Genomic DNA, 24,993 nt, shown 5'->3' with positions numbered 1-24,993 from the left:
AGCTTTAAGTATAAAGTTGGCAAATATGTCAGTAGTTTCTTTGTATATTTAGGTTATGTGTCATATCTGCCATGTGCAACTTCAAAGCCTACAAGCCAAACAGAAATGTAATTGCAATTAAATCATTAATCGCAATTATTCGTGTGACATTTAATCGTCATGTAAAATGTCATAATCGTGACAGCCCTAACCACCTAAGCTCCATTTCTAAATTAGAAAAAATTGTAGGTCTACAAGATCTAAACACGTCGCTTGGTGACTATTTTTGTTATTTGTTTGGGGGGTGAAAAGAGAAAATGTTTGAAATCACATTAATCTGCCAAAGAACTATTCAGAGTTGGGGACAAATACATTATGCATAAAATAACAGAATTTGAGGTTAAATGTGACCACATAGGCTCTGATGCCTGATATCTAAATGTAACAGCAAGCGGGCAAGTCCCGGAAAAGACGCGCTGGGATTGGCCAGGCGTCACTTGAATGGCAGCCTTGCGAGGCCCCTCCCCTACGCGAGGCTTTTCATCCCCTACTATACAGACTGAATGCCGTTCCCAGCACCTGCCTCCGTGGCTTAGTGGATTGGTCTCTATGATTCATTCCATGGACCCCGGGTTCGTATCCCGGTAGTGCCACTTTTTCTCGCTACACCCCACAGAGGTTAGGTTTAGGGTTAGGGGTAGAGTTGGGTTGTCGAAAAGATAACATGTAGACATAGTCACATAGCGACATTGCGGCTCAAAGGGACTATTGTGCCTTGGACTGCTGCAGGCCAATCACACGCTGGCAGGGTGGGGCCAATCGCACGCTTGCCGTTACGAAATAAAATCATGCGGCTCTGATGCCTGACAGCATGTCACTCCCCATCTCTCCCCCCAATTCCTGTCAGTCTACTGTCCTATCAATAAGTCATAAAAGCCCCCAAACTAAGGTTTTTTTTTATACCAGGACGCTTGAAAGTGCTGCCGGTCTCGTTTTGGATTTGTGGATCTCGTTGTTGGTTCGTTTTTCTGTGTTTACACGACAAGTTGACGACGCATGAATTCAAGCAAAATGTGTCATGTTCCCAGCCTACATATAGGCCTACTGTGTATTTCCTACAAGTTTCAGCGTCTGAAAAATAGCCGATCTGCAAGCTCACAACGGAGGAGAGGGAGAGAGCGATAGGAGGAAGTTTTTTTGTGTTATGAGCTGTGATGTGGTCTCTGACTGGACAGTAACAGTGGACAGGTTTCTTTTTATTCTGTCTGTAGTAGCCAGCTGCGACCCATGCACTAAATTGATCTGACCTACTTTTTTTATGTCTTTTGCTGGCAGTTGTAATTGATTGTTTTGGAGAAGGATTCCAATAGTATAAACATTTTTAAAAGGCTTTCGTATACTCCTGATATTTTCCAAATGAGGTTTGGGCTAATAGATCGCTATGTGTTCAGTTTTGGCTATTTTCTTGGTTTTAATTACAACAAAAAAATAATAATACATTTTCGGTTAGTCTGACAGACTGACACTGACACACACCGCTCCTCTCCCGTGCATTTGGGGGGAGGCGGGGGGAGGGAGATGGGGTTATATCATTGTATTCTCCCGTATTTGGTTGTTTTCTTTGGTTACACAGCTGCGAAACCGCACTAATCCACTTCCAGACCCGAATACAGGATTGGGTCATGAAAACGCGTCTCTGTGTGTCAAAATGGCCGAATCACTAGTAAAAACAATCGTCTTAAGGGCCATTTATAGTTACGTATGGTTGATTTTGTGTACGTTTTTGGGTGAGACAGTACGTACGTCTCTCCGTTATTTAAGTGCCGACCCGCTCTCCGCTCCAATTCTGCTCCCGTTTGGGTCGCGCGCCACATGGAGGTGTTTTTTTTAGCCAAAATATGTAGAACCACAGAATGTATTGACCCGACCACCAACGTGATGTTTGCTGTCGGCAACATTATCGCGGTAAATGCAACTCCGCGAGGGACCGAGGTACAGATTAACCACCCGGACTGAGTAATTATAACAAAACACAGAGCACTGCACCCGTCTCTCTGTTTAGTTGGAGGACAGGCGGTGTGAGTGTGTGCGCGCGCGCGTTTGTGTGTATGTTTTCTCATGTCAATAAAGCAGTTTGAGGCTGTGACTGTGAGGAGTCCAGATGTCCTCTTCAGTGATTGCAATGACGTTCCTTTTTTCACGTTTCTTGCTAAATTATATTTCTTGTTGGGACACATAGTTTCAGAACCGCTGTCATAAGTAATTGTCCTCACTACTGCCACGGTTGACAAAAGTTCACCACGGGTAGTTCAAGCGTACGTACGTCTTTATCGGTTTTAATCCGTCGGGTTGAGTGCTGTCCGTAAGGTTGTACTCCGTACATAATTACAGTCAATTATGTACGGAGCTACGGAGCAACCGGATTAAATGACTCTCCCCTTCCGTTTCTTGTGTATTCCTGCGGTCCTTATGTACTACTATGCATGGTACTTTAGATATAATTCGTCCTCATGTAAAGACCACCTAATTGCCATTGCCATCCCCTGTTGCCCCAAATGACGCCCCTGGGAGGCCCCGTATACCAGGAATGCTCTTGTACAGGTGTGGTAGTGGTTTTATTGTTTGTGGGGATTTCACGTGTAAGAAGCACACACTTACAGTTAGACGTAGACCAAGCATGCTTGCCAAGTGAATTTAACAGCACAGCCTGGCAAGGCAACCAGAGGGGCACAGGAGGGGAAAGTCAACATGAATCCACGTGGAGCTGTCCTTAGCAACCAGCAGGGCTTTATGTTGTCAGGGTCAAAGAGATTGAAGCTACCGACACTGAAATAAACATGGCGTCACTTTATTCTGCTGCCAGGGGCTTTTCAAAGGGGGGAGGGGGGGGGGGGGGAGTGAGACTGAGTTACCGTACTAGGGTCCAAGGTGGAGGGGCCTTAATTATTTTATACCTTAGGTATTGAAATTGAAAAATAGCATATACAAGCTCACAGCGTGGCACCGAGTGCCGCGCTGCGAGCTTGTAGATCTGCTATTTTTGAAAAAGTCGTGAAAATTTGTGCAAATCTTTGAATTATGTATTTTTAAAGCGAACATTTGTAACTCAAATTTTGCTTCTCGGGGTGGGGTCCCTGGAACTAAATATTTTGAGATGGGTGTCCGTGGCCAAATACATGTAATTTTGAGGGTCCTTCACATGATTTTTTTTTTAGCACCACTGAAATAGAAACATAGGTTTTTCAAAAAACCTTCAAAGACTTGCACACATTTTCAAGATTTTTCAAAAATAGCAGATCTGTAGATCTGCTATTTTTCAATAGTTAAAGCACAAAATAATTGAAGTGAATCCTTGTACCCAGGGCCCAGAATTTGGTGTGACAGCCCTGTCTGCTGCTACAGGGAGAGAGAGTTCTCTCCCTTGTTTTCAGGTTGACTGAATGATTCAGGGGGCCACAGCTGGACCGGGGGCCCAGGGTCATGCCAGAGATTCCTGGCTAAAATAATCCTGCTCGGCATCCGCAAAGCTCACCGGTGGCAATTGCTTCCGCCAGTCATTTGTGTCCAAAATCTCCAAATGAAAATGTTGCAGATCATAATTAGTAGTGTTAATACCAGTAAGACTCCCTAATCGGGAGATAAGCGACCGTTGGTCGCTTATCTCCTGTCACACTGCTGACATCAGTATGACATCACACCGTACACAAATGATCCTTATATAAGACCGGCATTATCTACCGACAGATTAGTAACAAGATGTCAAAATCGTTGAAGGTTGAATCTCCAGATATGGAGATAACCAACACATCACTCCATATATGGAGATAACCGACGAATCTCACTAAGTCTGACCTCACAAGCCCCATATTTGGACATGAACAACATATAACTCCATATATAGAGACATAGCTGCTGACATCAGTATGACATCACACTGCTGACATCAGTATGACATCAGACCGTACACAAATGACCCTTATATAAGACCAGCATTATCTACCGACAGATTAGATGCAAGCAGGATCTTGACTCTGACACAACTCATCGGCTCATAAGCTGGTTCTCCCTCCATATATGGAGATAACCGACGAATCTCACTAAGTCTGACCTCACAAGCCCCATATTTGGACACGAACAACATATAACTCCATATAGAGACATAGCTGCTGACATCAGTATGACATCACACTGCTGACATCAGTATGACATCACACCGTACACAAATGACCCTGACGGCACACACCAAGCAGTGTGATGTCATACTGATGCGGAGATATGAGCAGGGCAAAGGTGTGACGTGTGACGTGTGACCGACGGACGGACGGACGGACGGCCGGTGGAGGTTTTGATACCAGGAAAGAAGCATTTCTTCGACTCAGACCTTAGCAGCTGTCGGTAGGACCATATATGGATTCTGTTAGTGTGGATCTCCTAACAGGGCATCATCTGGGATACAATCCCTTTTATGCCCATATATGGAGATCCCTAACATAATCCCTTTCATGCCCATATATGGAGATCCCTAACAGAATCCCTTTTATGCCCATATATGGAGATCCCTAACAGCATCCCTTTTATGCCCATATATGGAGATCACTAACAGCTAACAGAATCCCTTTTATGCCCATATATGGAGATCCCTAACAGAATCCCTTTTATGCCCATATATGGAGATCCCTAACAGAATCCCTTTTATGCCCATATATGGAGATCCCTAACAGAATCCCTTTTATGCCCAGTTGGTTGCTAGAGTAAAAAAACATGGTTGCTATGGTAAACAGTTGGTTGCTAGGGTAAACAGTTGGTTGCTAGGGTAAAACCATGGTTGCTAAGGTGGTTGCTAACGTACACTAACAGACCAGCAACAACAGACTGTTGCCACAGCAACGTACACAAAGGTTTGTGTACACATGTGGTGTGATGTAATACTGAAGATATATGACATCACACCGTACACAAACAAAGGTGTGACGTGTGACGTGTGACCGACGGACGGACAGCCGGTGGAGGTTTTGGTAGTAAACTGCTCCCTAACGGTCGCAATTATGACATGTTATGAGCTTGTACAACCTGAAACATAATGGAGGACTTCAAGTTTTGTTTACCAAATCCAATCCAACCTCATGTTATTGCGACTGTAGAGAGCAAGATTACTACCAGTAAGACTCCCTAATCGGGAGATAAGCGACCAGCAATGAGAACCGTCACAGCTTTACCGTATGTATACGTGTAACACCTGACACTGTGATTCCCCTGACGCATCACTGTGACATCACAGGTGACATCGCAGTGATGTCAGATACTCAGAGCAGGGATCTCCATATATAGGCATAAACAGGTGACATCACAGTGATGTCAGATAGTCAGTGCAGGGATCTCCATATATGGGCATAAAAGGGATTCTGTTAGGAATCTCCATATATGGGCATATAAAGGGATTAGTGATGTCAGATACTCAGAGGAGGGATCTCCCTATATATGGGCATAAAAGGGAGTCTTACTGTTTTAACTACTTTTTGGTTGGTGGTTCTGAAACATTTTTATGTCAAGGATCCCCATGTATTCATCTGCGTTTGATTTTGTAACAGTAGGGACCCGCATAAGATAAGATTTGTCAATATTTTCCCGATGGTTTTGGAAAATAGCCCAAAAATAAACTACGGCTCAAGTGTTTAAACTAACACTGCGTAACAAGTACTCCTCGCAGCCCTATCAAGGACCCCTGGGGGTCCCTGCGCCCCACTTTTACCAACCAAGTGCTTCTAAAGGCTGATTGTTTGTGGTCATTGTGTGTTGCAGGACATTGAGGTGCTGGCTGTCGTCCTGTGCATGACAGGGAAGTTTTCCGTGGCCATCGCTTTTGGTCTCATCTACCTGTACAGCTGTGAACTTTACCCGACCATCATCAGGTGAGACGCAGATGAGACGCAGCTTCTTTTCTCTTTAGGACGGCGTTTCCCATGCCTTATACCCCTTTAAATATTGTGGCGTACGGGAGGCAAGAGACCAGTCAAAGTTCAAAGGTTAAACCGTTTTATACGGCATTTATTTAGAAAAGAAGGGAGAACAGCATAAATCAACTTAAATGTACTTCAAATAACAAAGGTCACAAGGTAGGCAACAGTCTCTGGGCTGGGCGGTGCCAGGAGGCACAGAAGGGGGGTGAGTACTTGGGGCCGGCTACTCGGATACCTAGGGGATACTTGGATACTCAGGTAGGTCGCCCGTCCTCCAGGAGGGGCGGTAGGAGCTGCACAAGGTGAGTAATCAGATACTTTGGGGCAGGTGAGTACAGCAGGTAGGTATCAGGCACTTTAGCAGGTAGGGAAATACATTTTTTTTCCTTCCAAATATAGTGAAAATGACAGATGAGATGTGTTGTGAACTTGTCGGCTATTTTCACATTTATGATTTCTTTTTTTAATGAGGCTCAAGTGATTCATTCATAATATAGTTTTGTAAGTTTGGGTCCCGGACACACGCGCACCAAAAACATTTATTGGGTCTAAAGCTGAAAAGGTTTGAGGACCCTTATTATATTAGTCTCGGGAACCCAGGCGTTTTTTTTATTACATACACCTAAAATCCGAACACTTTCTTGTGTCCAAACCAGGCCTGGATTGTCACCACTTATGGCCTATGGTGTTGTCTATTTTTTGAGGGCACAAAAGCCAAATGTCAGGGCAGGAAGGCCATCAAATAAAACAAGATTTAAGTCCATTGAAAGAATTTGTTGAATTTAAGGGTTGGGGATGATAACCTAATCTGCAGAGAAATAGATAAATGATGGTATTTACAATCTGATCCATGCTCAGCCCTGCACCAATCAAAGTCACTGGATTGGTTTATTGATTGATTGAAGACTTAATTAGAAGTTTGCATAAAGGGGACTTTAAACCAATGGGGACTTTAACCAGTGGGGACTCGGGGGACACTGGTGTCTACATGATGAGAAAGAGACACCGGTGTCTACTGTCTACATTTTGACAAGAAAGAGACAGAGGGGAAGTGGTACAGTCAGCAACCCATTTAGGCCTAGAATTATTGAATGCTTTAACTATTGAAAAATAGCAGATATACAAGCTCAGCTGCGAGCTTGTAGATCTGCTATTTTTGAAAAAGTTGTGAAAATGTGTGCAAATCATTGAATATATGTATTTTGAGTTACATTTGTAACTCAAATTTTGCTTCTGGGGGGTCCCTGGAACTAGATATTTTGAGATGGGGGTCCGTGGCCAAACACATATCATTTTGGGGGTCCTCCACATGAAAAGGTTTGAGAACCACTGACATAGTAGTCTCTCAAGAACAGACTAACTGAGCTTGATTTAAGTGAAAAGGACCTTTTCTTTGACTATGGCTGGCCAGATTGCTGACATAGAAACATAGGGTTTTTCAAAAAATGGATTCAAAAGACAAAAAGCATAAAATAATGATACACAATAACCGTTCTAAATGGGTTAAGGACTGTGGCCTCGGGTCATGCCATTGGTTTGAGGGCATGGCCTTCATGCCCTCCATGAAATTCCTGCCCTGGTCCAAACCCTTACTTTGCTTGCATTCTATTGTAAACTCTCTGGCTGTAATCTCTCTTCTATGTCCTCAGGTCTCTGGCGGTGGGCAGTGGCAGCATGATGTGTCGTGTGGGCAGTGTGGTCGCTCCCTTCTGTGTTTACCTGTCTGAAGTGTGGAAGTACCTTCCTCAGGTATACGCTCGCCCACTCATCCATTTAGGCACATGCACACATAAGCCCCATTTCCACTGTAGGGCCAACCCAGAACCAGAACCAAGAACTTTCAAGAACCTGTGAAGTTCTGGAACCAAGTTCTGCTTACGTTTCCATATAACCAGAACTAACCGGGTTCCGAGCAACAGCGCTGCTGGCCCCGCCCATAGGTTCCAAGAACTCAAGTTTTATTTCTACATCTGGAGCAGGACCTAAAAAGGTTCCAGGAACCTCGTCTGGAACCGGGCCGTACGCAACGGAAACAAAACCAGAACCAAAAGAAAAATAGGTTCAGGTTCCTGAAAGTTCTGGTTCCACCTTGCAGTGGAAAAGGGGCTTATAGACATCAAAGGGGGCTTGAGCCCCTGCCCTTTTATCTGTCCATAAAAACTGCCCTTTCCACACCATAAATGCAATTTTTACTATGGTGAAAGAAATGCAAATGCCCTCTTTCCATGCCATACCTGAAGGCAGCATTCAATATAATTGCCTTGTCCAAACTCTCCTGAACTTGAATGCAGCATCTTATGTTGAAAGAATTGCCCTCTCTGTGTAGAAATCCATGCCGTTACGCCACATCTCCAGTATTGTCCTTGGTTATGCTTAGTTCAGTGTGGTTTCATAGCCAATCTACAAGCTCACAGCGCCTCGCAGCGCGAGGCGTTGTGAGCTTGTAGATCGGCTATTTTTGGCTAAAAGTTCTCAGAATATGGACACTAGGGTTCAAGTGGTTAATATAAAAAAGGAGAAAAAAAGTCACTCAACGATTTGAAGGACCCCTTGTAGTAACTCTCAGGAGCCCCTGTTGAAGACCCCTGGTATAGACTATAGATAGATGAATAACAAGTAACCACTAGAGGTCAGCAGCACATACACTATACCACCAGTTCCTAGTTGACAGAGGATCCCCCTGCTTATGCCATCTCTTTGCCAAGAATAGCTGATCTACATGCTTAAAATGTCATGTCACTTTGTGAGCTTTTCCTATTATCAGGGTTCCCACGGTCATGAAATTCCTGGAAATATTTTGAAATTAGAAAAATATTTTTCCAGTACTGGAAACGTTTTGGAATTGATCAAGGGTCCTGGAAAAATAGCTATGCATTGTCTTTGGTTATTGATTTTGTTAATACCTCTGAAATGACAAATTAAACATTGGCCAAATTGTAAAATAGAGGCAGAAATTGTGAAAATAGCCGATATACATGCTCACAGCGCCTCGCAACGCGAGGCGTTGTGAGCATGTAGATCTGCTATTTTCACAATAGAAACGTGTTATACAAAATTCCTCAACTCTTAGTGCTCGTCAGGGTGCCGGGTCCCCAGTTAAAACATGATTATTTCGGGGGTCACGGCCTGAAAAGGTTGAGAACCACTGGCATACACTACCTGTATTTGGGCATATTGCACATAGGTGTAAGCGACTCGCTATTGAGCTAAATTATTGTTATATAGTCCTGGAAATCGGGTTAAATATTCTGGAAAAGTTTTGGAAATTAATTGGTAAAGATGTGTGGGAACCCTGTATTATGACATGCCCAGAATAGGGCCCTTAGGGTTCACTTGGTTAATAATTAATTCGTCTCTCGAGAACAGACTTCTAAGCTCTGCAGAAGTGAAAAGGACCGACCTTTTCTTTGACGATGGCTAGCCAGACTGATAATTAATACACATTTAAATGATGAAACCTTTTAACTGCAACTCCTCTCTTGTGACCCCCCGTCTATAGCTGATTGTGGGAATCCTGGCGTTCATCATCGGAGTCCTGACCCTCATGCTGCCTGAGACCCTGGGCAAGCCCCTGACCAACACCCTGGAGGAGGCCGAGGCTCTCGGCAAGGAGCCCAAAAAGAAGAGCTCGGCCCCGGACCACAAAGACGCCGAGGATGGGTTAGCGTTGAACCAGCAAGACGCCAAGGCCTGAGATCTGCTACAACCAGGGGCGTCACAAGGGGGGGAAAAGTAGGACTGAGTTACTAGGGCCCAATGTGGAGGAGGGGCCTTCATTATTTTATGCTTTAGCTATTGAAAAATAGCAGATATACAAGCTCACAGCGCGGCACCGAGTGCCTTGTAGATCTGCTATTTTTTGAAAAGTCGCGGAAATCTGTGCAAATCTTTGAATATATGTATTTTTGTAAGCTTTGCTTCTGGGGGGTCCCTGGAACTAATTTTGAGATGGGGGGTCGGTGGCCAAATACTTCACTTGAAAAAGTTTGAGCACCACTGACGTAGAAACATAGGTTTTTCAAAAAAACCTTAGAAGGATTTGAAATATTGAAGTGGCACAAATGTTCACGATTTTTCAAAAATAGAAGATCTACAAGCTCGCAGCGTGGCACTCGGTGCCGCGCTGTGAGCTTGTATATCTGCTATTTTTCAATAGTTAAAAGCACAAAAGAACGCGTAATAATGCGTTCATGGGGGGCCCGCAGTGAAACCTTGTACCCAGGGCCCAGAATTTGGTGTGACACCCCTGCCAGCAAGAAGCCAAGGCCTGAGATCTGCTACAACAACAGGAGTACAGAGAGAGAGAGAGAAACTGAGAAACGGAACGGAAGGAAATGTACGGAAAATGAAGATGGCAACAAAACAAACAAAAAAGGTGCTGAAAAGAACTGCAGCAATGCTGACGTTAACAGATTGTTGGGACGAATAGATCTGAAATTCAGATGGTCTTTTTGTTGTGGTTTGGACATTTTGCATTGGGCAAAGTGACCTAATAGTTGAGGGCTGAAAAGCGGCGTCCGGCGTGGTAACACAGGAGCCCTTGTGTTTACGCACTGCGCGGGCAACCAAACAAAATCAACAAATGTAATTTATGAGATGGACAATCCCTGGTTTGTGTGTCTTATCTGTGTGTCAAAGGCCTGAGAGAGGCGTATATCATACAGTGTTTAGGGGATGACGTGAGAGATGCCATAGCCAAAGTTATCCACAATTTAATTTACCTACCGGCTTGAAGCATTTGGCTTCTTTAGCTTTTTTTAGTACATAGGCTATTTGTATTTAATTATTCTTCTCAAAGGTGTTATTCAACAACCATTTTGTCGTTGTCGAGTGGAAACCTCGTATCTCCTAAGTTTCAAATTTGTACGTTCTTTCGCAAAGTAAAGCCCTGCTTCATCATACCAGGCCGTTGCACAAAAGTAGTGAAAACAGCAGATCTACAGGCACACTATGCCTGCTTGTCGCGTTGTGTGCTTGTAGATCGGCTGTTTTCACTAGTTTAAATCATTTTTAAAATGATAAATACAAAACAAACGGTTTTGGACATACAAGGTTTCCACCCGACAACGACGATATGCAAATATACAGAATGAAATGCATATATGCTATTTCCATTTCCAGTTTATCTAAAGGCGTTTCATTTTTGAGATTTTTTTTTATCTCAGGGCATCTACCGTACCTTTGTATTTCACTGTGAAACTATATTATCTGTCGTACTTTTTGTATTAAAGTGCTTTGGACGTTTTGCATTCTGCAAAGTGACCAATAGTTTAGGGCTGAAAAGCTCTCCATATGTACCTCTCTTTCACTCAGAGATGCATCATTTTTAATTCCATCTTGAAAAGATAACTTGCCATTTCTGAGTGTTTGTGTGTGTGCGGTTGTGCGTGCGTGCGTGCGTGCGTGCGCGTGTGTGTGTGTTTGTGTGTGAGTGTGAGCTTCATTATTTATGAATGAAGCAAGCTGGATTTCTAGTATACATATGTGTATGGAATATAGGTGGTGCTCAATAAGAAGTAAAGTGTATCATGAAATAAAGTAAATCATAAATTAAGCCACGCATTTAGCCAAAGTTTCAAGGGTCTCCTGTGCATTCAGGATGCTTTGGACCAAAGACAAGAATACAAACTAAATATGGATATATTGAACTGCTTTGCTATAAAACAATATGTTACCATTACCATTTCTTATCTAGCTAATGATAGTACTTGTATCTAATGCAGGTCTGAAGACAAGCAACTGTATTGAAAACAAACCATGAAATTCAGCATTCAATTAGTGTGTTTAAAGGTTTATTAGTCATTAAAGGACTGTGGAGATTATTGCAACGTTTTAGTTTGGACATTTTCTTTCAAAAGTATTTTATTCCCTTGTGGAGAGACTGCTGTTCACTTCACACACAGATCAAACACAGTGGAGAAAGCACTTATCGTATGACTTAAGTCATTATTAAAGATTTCTTACTTTACTTCAGCCATCAAATCTGTACACCTAAATTTGGCATTTTAAGGCTGAAATTGTACCCATGCTATAGTAAAGCAAGCCTGGTAAAAGTATCAAACATGCAAAAAAAAGAAGGAAAAAAATCTACAGAAAACAGGGAAATATTTATCTTTTAAGAAGTTTTGGGGGAAGGACCCCAAGACCCCCGTTGTGGAGTTCCACACACCTCCCCAAAAAGAAATCTCATGAATTTCAAAAATTGCTATTCCTATGCATTTGTTGTATTGTTGTTGATGTACTTGACATATTATATTATCTTGCTTATTATATTGATGTATTAACTGCCTATTGTAAATCGCTTTGGATTAAAAGAGTCTGCTAAATGCTTACATTGTAAATTGTAATCTTGTATTATATTTTTTTATTTAATAAGTAGGTCTATTACCTACTCAAGCAAAACGAGAATAGACTTTTACATAAACAGAGTAGGCTAAACTATTTTTATATTGGCTACTTTTACTTGAATAAAAGGTATTTTTTTTTAAATAGTAACAATACAAAATTAAATTTTATATGGGTAGAACTTCATATGCTTTATATACTAGCTTAAAATACTTCCACCACGTGAGGGCGCCAGGACGCAAGCACACACAGGTGTAAGTGGTTCAGTGTTGATGGTCAGCATATATATGTATATATGTGTCATGTATTTGGTGGATGTGCCCTCATATTCATCGAACACGACAACTGCCTCTCCATAGTGTTTTGTGACATACTCGCCTGCCATCAGTATTTAAATATGAGCTGTGTAGTCATCCTCCAGCACTGTTTGACACCTCCCTGATGCTTCGACAGCCACAGCTGAGGCCATCTGGGCACTCCATACACCTGACCTTTCAGAAGTCACAGTCCCTGTTCAGCATGTGTTGGATGGTGGAGCACTTATTCAGACTGGAGGACTGGAGCAACCGTGACCACATATGAGTAGGCCTACTTGCCTGTTACAATGGAAAAAGACGAGTTCCTTGCAAACAACACAAACGAACAGCAGTTCATCAACATGCTCAGTGGTCACCTACAGACACAGAACTGTCAGACACACCATGCCCCAGGAGATGCTGATCTCCTCATAGTACAAAAAGCAGTGGGATCTGCAACCTCAACAAATACTGTGGTCATTGGTGATGACACAGATCTGCTCATCCTCCTCATTCACCATGCTGACCTCAAGTCACACAACCTCATCTTCAAACCTGAGCCAAAAAGGAGCGTGAAGAAGCCACGTGTCTGGAACATCAAATCTCTGAAACAGCAGCTGGGTCCCAGTGTGTGCAATCACATTCTCTTCATCCACGCAGTAGCTGGGTGTGACACTACCTCCCGGCTTTATGGCATTGGGAAAGCAGCTCCCCTCAAAAAAATCACAACCATCAATGACTTCCGTGAGCAAGCTACAGTGTTTGAAAAACAGTCAGCATCAACAGCAGAGGTTGTTTCAGCAGGAGAGAAGGCTTTGGATTGGCTGTACAATGGGAAGTCTGGGGAGGGTCTTGACTCATTAAGATACAAGCGCTTTTGTGAGAAGGTGGCTACTAGCACATCTCAAGCTAAAGCCAGAGAGTCTGCCACCTACAGCTGCAGCAGCAAAGTATCACAGTCTCTGTAGCTGTGTACTACCAAGTGCAGCAGTGGAAGGGAACTGCATGTGAGCTCCTGCCGCAAGAATGGGGATGGGAAGAGAATGATGGGGGGCTTGTCCCTGTCCAGACAGACATACCTCCAGCTCCACAGGAACTGCTACTGGTCATCAGATGCACCTGCAAGACAGACTGCAGTAGTCTGAGGTGCACTTGCAAGAAGCATGATGGCATTGACTGCTCAGCTGTTGCATGTGCAAACTTCAAAGACATGGGGTGTGCAAACACATGTCTGATTGAAACTGATGATGATGATGATGATTCACCTGTTTGTTTCCCATTGCTGGCTCCCATTACTCCCATTACTCAGATTTTAAATCCCATCGCCTGAAGTGCTGGTCCCCTCGGATAGGTTCAGAAACACACAGGCTTCCTTTTCAAACTGAAACTTCAAAATAAAATACCCAAAATAGTCATTTCATTGGGTCTTTAAAGTTTTGTATAATGTTGTGTTTATAGTTTTACCTTTTATTGCATTCATAAACCATATTTCCGATTTTCTCTTGGGTGAATTTGTCCCCTTTTTCTCACGAAATGGCTATACTATTAACAATTTCCCTTTGAACAATCAATTTACTGCATCCAACACAGTTTCTAGGTAATTCTGGAAAGTATTGAACCTTTTCTTTGGACAACAGCTAAGAAAACTTCCATAAATCATTTTTTAACATGGGCGTCAATGGGGATTTGTGACATCACCTATTTCAGCATTTTTCACTATGTTCCACCACTTGGATTTCTTAGGACTTTTGATATGTTATTACTAACATATTTATGAAACAAACAAAAAAGTTGAAAGAGTTTGTATTGCAATTTGTTCAAGGTTGGTCCATTTTTGCCAGACCCAGAGGGTCGGCCTACAAAAGGCTTTGTCGGTCGGTCTGTCGGTCTGTCTGTCCCTCTTTTCCTCAGTGTGCACACAGGTGACGGCACTCAAGGCAATCAGCCGAGCAAGGGAAGGGAGGGGCAGATGTGTGCACACAGGTGACGGCACTCAAGGCAATCAGCCGAGCAAGGGAAGGGAGGGGCAGATGCGTGTGTGTGTATGAGAGTGTGTGTGTGTGTGTGTGTGAGTGTGTGTGTGTGCATGCGTGTGGGTGCGTGTGTGTGTATGAGTGTGTGTGTGTGTGTGTGTGTGAGTGTGTGCAGCCGAGCAAGGGAAGGGAGGGGCAGATGCGTGTGTGTGTATGAGTGTGTGTGTGTGTGTGTGAGTGTGTGTGTGTGTGCGTGCGTGTGGGTGCGTGTTTGTGTATGAGTGTGTGTGTGTGTGTGTGTGCGCGTGTGCGTGTGTGTGTGTGTGTGTGTGTGTGTGTGTGGGTCCCTCTTTTCCTCAGTGTGCACACACACACACACACACACGCACACGCACGCACACACACACACACACACTCATACGCACCCACACGCACGCACACACACACTCACACACACACACACACACTCATACACACACACGCATCTGCCCCTCCCTTCCCTTGCTCGGCTGATTGCCTTGAGTGCCGTCACCTGTACGGGACCAGCTGAGTTGAGTTGGCTGACGAGCTGCTGAGACTATACATTCCTGTGTGTTCATGTGTTAGTTCAGTGCTGCACCCCTTCCTTGCATTCTGATTTTCATTGCGGGTCTGGCACAACCAGGTGACCTGGTCTAGTTTTCTTAGATTGCCTGTACTAATATGTCTGCATGACACACTACTCTTGAGTCTTGACATGCATCTTCTACACCTCGTTCTGTTGAATGAGTACAGAGTGACAGCATGCACGCTGCTTAGATCCAATACAAAAATATATATATTTTTTTTTTCTATATCGGCCAAACTAAGCGGAATCTAAAAATACGCATAGCTGAACACAAAGCGGCTATCAGACACGGTAATATGGACTACGCTATTGCACGCCACTATAAAGAAAGGGGGCATGGCTCAGCAGCCACCCTCAAGTTCATGGGCATTGAGAAGGTTAACCTGCCACCTAGAGGCGGTGACATAGTAAAACAACTGTTACAGAGAGAAGCATTCTGGATTTACACCTTAAACACTATGGAACCTAATGGTTTAAATGAGAGTTTAGAACCCAGTCCATTTCTATAATTTTAAAGGTTATTACAACGTTGTTACCTCATTGCCCAATTTATACATTTAGATATTCTCCATATAATTGATATAAACGTGCTTTGCTTCTTCATTTAACCTTGGTGTTATCTGTTCCTCTATTAGTAAGGGAAAGTTAGCCTCTAGCTACATCAATCTGGGAACTAAATCTAAATGACTAGCTTTCTTCACAAATGTGTTCTACTAGGTGTCAACTATCACCTCTGAACTTTGTCAAACCCAACTCCCTTGACATACTTTGTGGGAGCCAATCAAAGTTATTGGGTATCCCGAGGGCCTGGGATTAAAGGGGAAAAAATAAAAAATGGCCAATATGAGCGTATGAGGTGTGTAATTTGGGTATTTTTGGGCTGCTGAATCCATTCCAACCATTCGTTTTCAGTTAAAATGACTCCTTGGCCATAAAATAGGCCATGAGACATATAATATTGGCAATAAAAAAAAGGTTGGAGTAGTGTTTGAATTCATGAAAACTATTCAAGATCAGGTTGGTAATCACACATGACACACAGGATAACATGATACAATCTGACAAGGAACATTCAAACACAGGGTTTAAAACATAGGGACTAAGAGGACACAGGTGAACTCGAATGACATGATTGGCTAAGCCTTAGCCAATTAGGCCTTTTTTATGGCCAAGGAGTCATTTTTACTTATAACTAATGGTTGGAATGGATTCAGCAGCCCAACATTACCCTAATTACACACTTCATACTTTCATATTGGCCATTTCTTATTTTTCCCCCTTTAATCCCAGGCCCTGGGTATCCCGATACCCCCAACTTTGATTGGCTCCCACAAAGTATGTCAAGGGAGTTGGGTTTGACAAAGTTCAGAGGTGATAGTAGACACCTAGTAGAACACATTTGTGAAGAAAGCTAGTCATTTAGATTTAGTTCCCAGATTGATGTAGCTAGAGGCTAACTTTCCCTTACTATATGCTTGCATGTGGCCTAGACCTACTCCATCTGTGCCCATGCACCTTGTTATTTGTTATTTGTTTTAAAACATTGTAATTTGTAAATAAGGGTTTTCTGGTACCACTGTTGGTTGGTTGTTGAGACATTTATAAATATTTTTTATTATTAAGACATCTGCCATTTATGGAAAAAGATGTATTGTTTCACTTCAAACGTGTTTTATTTTTCATTGGTTTGTTCTAATGTGATGTGTATACTACAATTAGTCCACCCTCCCCTATATCTAATTAATTGAATGATTTATGACACGCCTGGGAGGGGCGGACCTATTCAATGAATGACTCTATAAATGTATGACACATTCACAGCTCTGTATGTATATAGCACCTGATGAAGCTTTACGAGCGAAACGCGTCGTGCTAATAAAAATCATTAATTAAGCAGTTGTCCATCGCAGTTCCCTGGAGTGATGCAGTCCCTTCTTATGGAAGGTTTATAGTTTATGCATGCTGACTACGACTTGCACCTCATATGGGCCTTTTGTTTGGATGTGCAGGAGTCTCTCCTCTTTGTTATATATTTTTTTATGTTGTTATAGACAGGGAATATTATCAGAATACCCGTCAAAGCTGCCTGGGAATAAATTCCTTACCAAACGCTTTCTTCACCAATGTGTTCGTAAAGGTGTAACATATCTAACAAAGTTGAAATTCAAAATCCCTAGGAGAATCTAGACGGCTGAGAGAGGCTCTCTATTCAGGAGTGGTAATTTAGCCTCAAACCTTTTGAAAAACGTTTTTGGGACATAAACAATATGACATAAATACTTTTTAAATGCATGGTGTATCACCTTTAAGTGGGATGTGAGGGGGATGTAAAGTAATAAAACATTAAATGGAGATAAAAAATGTATTGGAGCACACCATCGTTTTTCCTTTAATCCATCCACATTTTGTGCTTGTGAGATTGGGGAAAAAGGTTCAATTGTTTTTGAATCAGTGTTGTTGTATATCAATATCAGAATGTCAAGTTATATGAGATGAGGCATTACCCCATATCAACATGTGTTGTTCCATGGACCCCAGAGATTTAAGATTTAAAAAATTAGTTGAGTTGCCTCGTATTGCTTTTTCATTAATAGCCCGATACTATTATTTGCTTTTGTATTTAATTGTATTTCTAACTACTGACAACAAATCTATAACATCTACTTTTGTAACAACATCTTTATATCGTACGATATTTATTGCGTCTGCCAATATATATATATGTTTGTTTAGTAGTTTATTTCGGTCATCATTTACATGTTACAATACATTGTAATAAAACTCTTTTGCAAGTCAATTGGTGTCCGTTTAAATATGTTATGACTTTATACCCCTGGTTTCGTGTTTTGCGGGTGGTAACACGTTTATGGGCATTGAAAGACCCATCATGTCCACCATTACTGCTTCCAGACAGGGACACTGTAACCACCAGGCCTGGAGTTTTAGGGGTCATTTTAGGGTCAAGGCCACCTGACAATTTCTGGAGGGCACAAATAAAGACCAAATACCAGGGCAGGAAGGCCATCAAATAAAACAATTCATGTCTTATTTCATTGATAGTTTTTTACATATTTACATGAATTCACTTTACTTTTTCATTACGTTATTCTTTTACATATTCCATAGATGAAAAGGAGCAGGAAGAAGATAACTCCTATATACAAATTAAATATCGTCAAATAATAGATGCTCTGTCCAATGGCTACCAACCAGTACATCACCATGATACAAAGATGACAGGTTAACAATGTGTGTACAAACATCCAACAGCTGACTAGAGCAGGTCTTAAGAACAACATGTAGCAAACCGTCTGTGGGCTTCGACACATTATAAAAACCTCTCTCACATCAGTCTGTGTCTCTAGATGATGTGTGTTACCTTGTAGAGTTTAAAAACCTCTCACATCAGTCTGTGTCTCTAGATGAAATGTGTTACCTTGTTGAACCACAGCTCTACAGGGTTCTGTTCATGTTCTGAAGCAACAGTCACAGCAGAGACAGAAGCGCTTCAGAACTCTGGCAGTGAAGCTGCTGTGAGTCACTTATCATTGCTAGTCTCTCTGCCTCATGAAGCTGGAATCCCTGCTGTTGTCATCATGTTCTACTTCATCCCAGTGTTGTTTTATTCTTTTTGAGCGGTGCTCCTACATCTGGCTTTGTCCGTTTGTACGTCCACCCACGCAGGGTCACATTGGCCAAACTTCGTTCCGGACGCTTAACGAAATGAACTCGAACGAATAAATAGCACCGCTCACTTCACACTGGGTGTGACCTTTCTTTAGAATGTAAACAGCAGTCAACAGACTGTAAGCCAAGTCCTTTAGTTTCATTGAAGGTGTCCCTACAGTCACTGGCGGACAGGAACGGGAGTTTACTTTAGTGCACCGTGGATTCAAGTTCATCAGGAAATGTACGCGATCGCATACCAAGCTCGGAATAATGCTGCCTATAGCTGCATTTCCTGCCGTTCCTTTGAGCGGCTGATGGGAGCGTCAACAATAAAGTGCCGTTCTCCCTGCGTTTTAGTTCTGTCCCATTGGTTAGTGCCTACAGTATATCACTGCCGGGTGACAGTTGAGCAGCGCTGAACCACAAGCGTTGAATACCAGCTTGGTGTACGAGCATCAGCAGCTGCTCATTGACGATTCGGCCAAACGCTGCTTCTGTTTTTTCCCTTAACATGGGAGTGGATGGAGGCAGGGACGGACTGGGACTAAAATTCAGCCCTGGCATCTTGGCCAGACCAGCCCTCACAACCAGCGAAGATACTCTACCGGTCGAGGGCGGCACATATAAATACACAAGTGTTTAATACCACAACTTTTACAGACAACAAATGATAATACACAACTACACAATCCATAAATTGTATAAGTTAGTATACAGTTCTCACCACCAACAAGCGGAGTATGAACATGATTAGTGCCAAAATGTGTCAGAACTTTGGCTATTTTTTTTTTTTTTTTACACCAGCCCCCCTAGCCTACCAGCCCACCGGGCAAATGCCCTGTATGCCAGATGGCCAGCCCGCCCCTGGATGGAGGTTTTGCTGCTTGACGCTCCATATGTGACTGCACCCCCTGCTGCGTGTATCAAAACAACATCCCGCTTCCAGCAGTGGAAGCTTGTGATTGGCTTAACCGGAGGTAGGGAGCGCTCCGTTGTGTTCACCTGGACCGCGCGGAGGTGCCGAGAGCTCACTCGTGTATAGGTTATAGGTAATAGTAATATAGGCCTACATGCAATGTTTCATAACATAACACAAGAAACAATCATAACACATTATACGTTCTATATAAGGTATTCTATTTAATAATTGGGACTTACAAGAACCATTATCATAGTTAGACCTACATTTACAGTAGTTTAGGCATTTTGGTTTGATAAGGTTGTGGGCAGAACAATTTGTCCTTGTTATTTTGACTATTTCTACTTTAATTATAATTAAAGACACTTCATAGTTAATTAGTGATTATAATAAATAGCCTATGTCATGATTGTTATTAACTAGATCAGATTGTGTTTATAATATAACGCTGGCGCGCCTCCGTCATCTCCACCGAAAACAAGCGCTCCGCCCTTGTTCCATTGTTTTGATACACGCCCCCCTGCTGGTTGTTTCACACACGTCATCTCTAGTGAGGTCATCAGGGATGTGTCCAGGAGGCAGTGGCGCTGAAGGGCCTAGGAAAGTTAGACTGAGGTAGGGGGGCCCAAGGTGCCAGGGCCCTCGAAAAGTCTGGAGTAAAACATTTTTTCCCCCCCAATTATAATAATAACTATTATCATTATCATTTGTGTCTAAACTAAAAATTTCCGCCGCCGAAATAAAACCAATGAGCGACTGTTGTATTGGGTCTCTATATTGTGCACACCCCTACAGCCCAAAATGGTTTCTCCTGCTTCCACGTTTTGACTACTGTTTTTGGCCACTAGATGGTAGTCTTCCCTAATGTATGAGTGACCAGTTTCTCCCTTGTTCTCCTGGGTGTCATATGCTTCAGTAGACAGCAAAAAGTACATTCCTATATCAATTGATTGATTGATTGAAGACTTTATTAGAAGTTTGTATAGAAAAAGGTACAGTTTCATGACGGTACAGTTCAACTAAAAGGAGATCCTAGGAAAGTCCTACATTGCTGCTATTGCTGTTATTTACGCAGGAAACCATTGAAGTATCTCATATAACATTGAATGACAGGATGGATAGAACACATGTGATGATTAGGCCAGTCAATCTAAGCTAAAAAAGGGCCTGACCCAAAATAAATTGCAATAGTAATGGTTCAAGGTTTTTTATGATCCTTAGGGTCATCCAAATAACATATTAAAAGTTGTGAATTATATATTTAGTGGATCAAGGTAAATTCAGGGGGTTCAAGTTTGGGTCCATTCACTTACTATACAGGAAAAAAAGACCCCCAAAAAATCTTTTTTAAGTACCATGCGCGGGGTCTAACTAGGGGTATTTCATGATTCTGAATACATTGCAAGCATTTGTTTTGCACAAAAAAAACATTCCTTGGGCTAAAAATGGACCCATAGAACTATGGTATAGTGATGAGTCATCACTTTTCTGGGGTCAGCTCCGTTTTGTGGTGTCCGTTTTTAAGCCGACAAATGTTTTTTTGTGCAAAATGAATAATTGCAATGGATTCAGGACCATGAAAAACCCCTAGTTAGACCCCTCACATGCTACTTAAAGAAGATTTTTGGGGGGTCTTTTTTTTCCTGTATAGTAAGTGAATGGACCCAAACATGAACCCTTTAAATTTACCTTGATCCACTAAATATATAATTCACAACTTTTAATATGTTATTTGGATGACCCTAAGGATCATAAAAAACCTTGAACCATTACTAGTGCAATTCATTTTGGGTCAAACCTTAGATTGACTAGCCTAATACCCCCCTCTGTGTGAGTGTGAATTTGTCTGTCTCCCCTATTATGCAGGAATACATGTGCTGAGGCAATCAGGGCTACCGTATCATTGTGAGACCTGTCATTCAAACAGTAACAAGGTGTTCCCGGTTGGCCGGCAACACTTTGGCCGGCCCCTCTCTGGCCGGGCCCCCCGGGGGCCCATACAGATTTCTGTCCTAGGGGCCCAGAATTTGGTGCTACGCCCCTGCAGGAGGGGAGAGGTCAGCCAGGAGGTCAGAGGTCAGACAGGAGGTCAGAGGTCAGCCTGGCTTTCAGCTGCCAGTGGGAGATAATACAGCAGGATTATCAGCCCTGCTCTTCTGCTGAAATATGAAAACAAACAAAAAGTAAACACACGTCACACAGAACTCCAAACAGACTGGACTGAAATAGAGATTTATAAGTTGTTGGTTCTCTTACCCAGATCTTCAAGAAGAAAGGATTCGTGCTGTTGCAGAGCATCGTAGAACACTGACATGGCTCGTTTCCCTTTAGGTTGAACGGTGTCAAATAGTATTCTCATTTGTTCATAACTGGTCTTTTTTTCCTTGATGCGGGCGTACGTCTCCGCTGAGAAAATGTGTTTGTCGAGCAGGTCATCTGCCACACACAGGACCTCTCTGACACGCTGGATCAGAGCAGACCTGTTCTTCACCAAGAAGTCAGCTTTCATGTCTGTCAAAAAAAAAAGTCAGAAGAGAAAAAGAAAAGAAAAAAAGACCTCAGACATGAATTATCTCATTATCCAATTGAGTATTCTGTAGTTGTTGGTTTGACATCAGGGTCAAACATAAAGGTCAGAGAGAATTAAACATCTTACCTCTTGTCTGGCTGATCTGAGGTTCTTTCACAGCTGATGCACCTGAGAGAAAACAACAATCAGTTGATATTGGAACAGAAATGACTTTCATGAAGAAAACAAACAGCTTCTAAAGCCACAGGCTGCATCAAACACTAGACACACTATTTAGTGAACCACTTCACTAAATTGCATCATCAGGGAAGAATCAGAACATCTGATCAATTCAATATACACTACTTGTATATTCCATATCGATTTATTAAAATCTAGGGATAGGGAGGGGCCTAGACTGTGGAAGTTGCTCAATACTTTACAATGCAGTTCTTGATTACCTGTGCTTACTAGTGATTTAGATTTTACGATATTATGTTATCAAATAAGGGTCTGTGCCCACCACAGCATTTTGTCCTGAGGCTAGAGTATGTTTTGAATTGTTTTCAATGGGAGCTCTGCATATACACCATACTACCATGAGTTGAATAATGTTTAACTTTTAGTAGAAAACGGCTCTAATAACCGTCACATTTTACACGGCCATCCAATCACAGTTGAGGGGGGCCATGACAAACACCTCATTGTCACTTGTCTCATATAGCCAGACAAGCAGGGATGTCTGCCTATAAACAAGGCTGAACTGCAACATTAAGAGTCCATGAATTGGTCTTTTTCTAATGTTGAGGTTATCTGGAATGAATTTATCTCATGAGTAAAGACTTTTAAACTCACCTGGCTCATTTAGGACAAACTGTCTCTTACTGGTTCCTTCACCTGATGAATGAGAACTCTGCCATTTGTCTGTAAGAGAGATAGAAATCACTGTCAGGCAGGATTTTTTAACATGGACAATATTGGTTTATTCATGGTGATAAGATACGATACGATCATACGATTCAACGATTTAAAGGTAGGGTAAGTGATTTAATTTAATTCAAAAAATAACAAAATGGGTCTATGTTCTGATAGTACTAGTTAGTTACTATAGTGTTTGGACTTCAGCCTGTGAGGAGAAAAAAGCAGTTTCAAAAACTTTTGGGTGACAAGTTTTCCTCCAATCATGAGTAAAGACTTTTAAACTCACCTGGCTCATTTAGGAACTGTCTCTTACTGGTTCCTTCACCTGATGAATGAGAGCTCTGCCATCTGTCTGTAAGAGAGATGGTTATCACTGTCTGGTAGGGATACATTCTAACATACATCACTGTATGGTAGGGGTGTAACAATACATTTTAACAGATACATGGGCAATATTGATAAAAATTGATTATGTGCAACGATTTGATATGATAAAAAAAGTCAAATGATACTAAATTGACACATTGATGCAGTTGCTGCCTGGTTCTACAATGCTGAAAATCTCTCAAATTAAACCTAATAATGCTCTCTCTCACTTACGCATTTTCCTTTTTCTTGAGTCTGGCTGATCAAGTAGTTGTCGTTTGTTTGTCTTTTTTTCTTCGACACCCAACAAGTCACCTGACACGAGAACAACAATATATAGGCATCATCATTCAGAAATACACTGGCACTGCATAAGTAAACAAAAAACATTCCAGTAGACAGGTGACAGTGTACATAATACATAAGGTAGGTACCTTTTCTGATGGTTGCAGTCCATGTGTTGTCATCAGTACCACTCTCTTTAAGATCAAACGTGAAGGGAGGTGGCTGCTCATGGTATGATTCAAAGAAACATCTGATCTCAATAGATTTCATGGTGAATGGCAAGTTCTGCAAAAACACGTAACACATAATATCTTACATCACACATTCATAATAAATACATGTTCATAGCTACACCTACAGTATCTATCTACACACAAACACACCTGAGGGTCAACGCGACGCGTTGATAGCTTGTAGATCCGTTCTTTTTTGGGAGGAAGCGCGAGCGAACAGGCGGACAACGCAGGGGAATCACCAAATATCGCTCCGCTCTCAAAACCACTCCGCCGCACTACAAACAAACAGACCCACACTCTCGCTGTCAAATAATATAAAAACTCAAAATAATAAAACATACCTGACGATTCTTCGATTTAGAGAACAAAAATACGAATCCTCTTCTTCCTCTCTCTCGGTTTTATCGCCGGTTTAAAGGCTGAAACGTTTTAAAAAGTGTCTCCTCTTTCCTCTCCTCGGCTGTGTTGTATCGGAGCGTTGTATCACCCAATCTTTATAGGCTGGTGCCGCTCCGCTACGTCACAGTGAGGGGCCCGCCCCCACCCCCCTCTCTCTCTCTCTCTCTCTCTCTCTCTCTCTCTCTGTCAGGCCAGGGCCAATCCCCTAGTTATTCGGGCATAGAGTTATTTCGGGGCTTTCCTAGAAAGGCGGAAGGAGGAAGTGTCGTGTGGTCTCACATGATTTACAAGCTCACAATAAGTTGCACTGTGTAACTTTGTGAGCTTGTAGATCGGCTATTTACAGGGCCGTGGGAAGTCATTTTCAGGTACAGGTGCTGTCCCAGGGAGACTTCAAAAAATTGCGTTTTTTATCGGTTTTTAATCAATTTTATAATGGGTTTAATTCGTGTTTTTAAAAATATAAATAGGCCAAATTGCAGAATAGTCATGCAATGTAGCATATCAAATAGCCTAACATAACAGGACTGGA

General features: G+C 42.3%; 1 protein-coding gene across 1 annotated transcript in view; it reads left to right on the top strand.

The window, feature by feature from the left end:
• slc22a16 (solute carrier family 22 member 16) overlaps window positions 1–12,271 on the top strand; it is a 36,888-nt gene extending 24,617 nt beyond the window's left edge. The window contains exons 7-9 of the mRNA XM_080744573.1: window positions 5,779–5,888; window positions 7,586–7,685; window positions 9,436–12,271. Of these exons, the coding sequence (XP_080600699.1) occupies window positions 5,779–5,888; window positions 7,586–7,685; window positions 9,436–9,630 (405 nt within the window). The 3' untranslated portion in view covers window positions 9,631–12,271. The remainder of the gene's footprint in view (window positions 1–5,778; window positions 5,889–7,585; window positions 7,686–9,435) is intronic.
• Window positions 12,272–24,993: the final 12,722 nt, after the last annotated feature.

Source organism: Nannobrachium achirus (assembly GCF_963921795.1).
Source record: "Nannobrachium achirus genome assembly, chromosome: 16".
Lineage (NCBI taxonomy): Eukaryota > Metazoa > Chordata > Actinopteri > Myctophiformes > Myctophidae > Nannobrachium > Nannobrachium achirus.
Note: the sequence above shows the minus strand (reverse complement) of the source record. Positions and strands in the feature narration are given on the sequence as shown.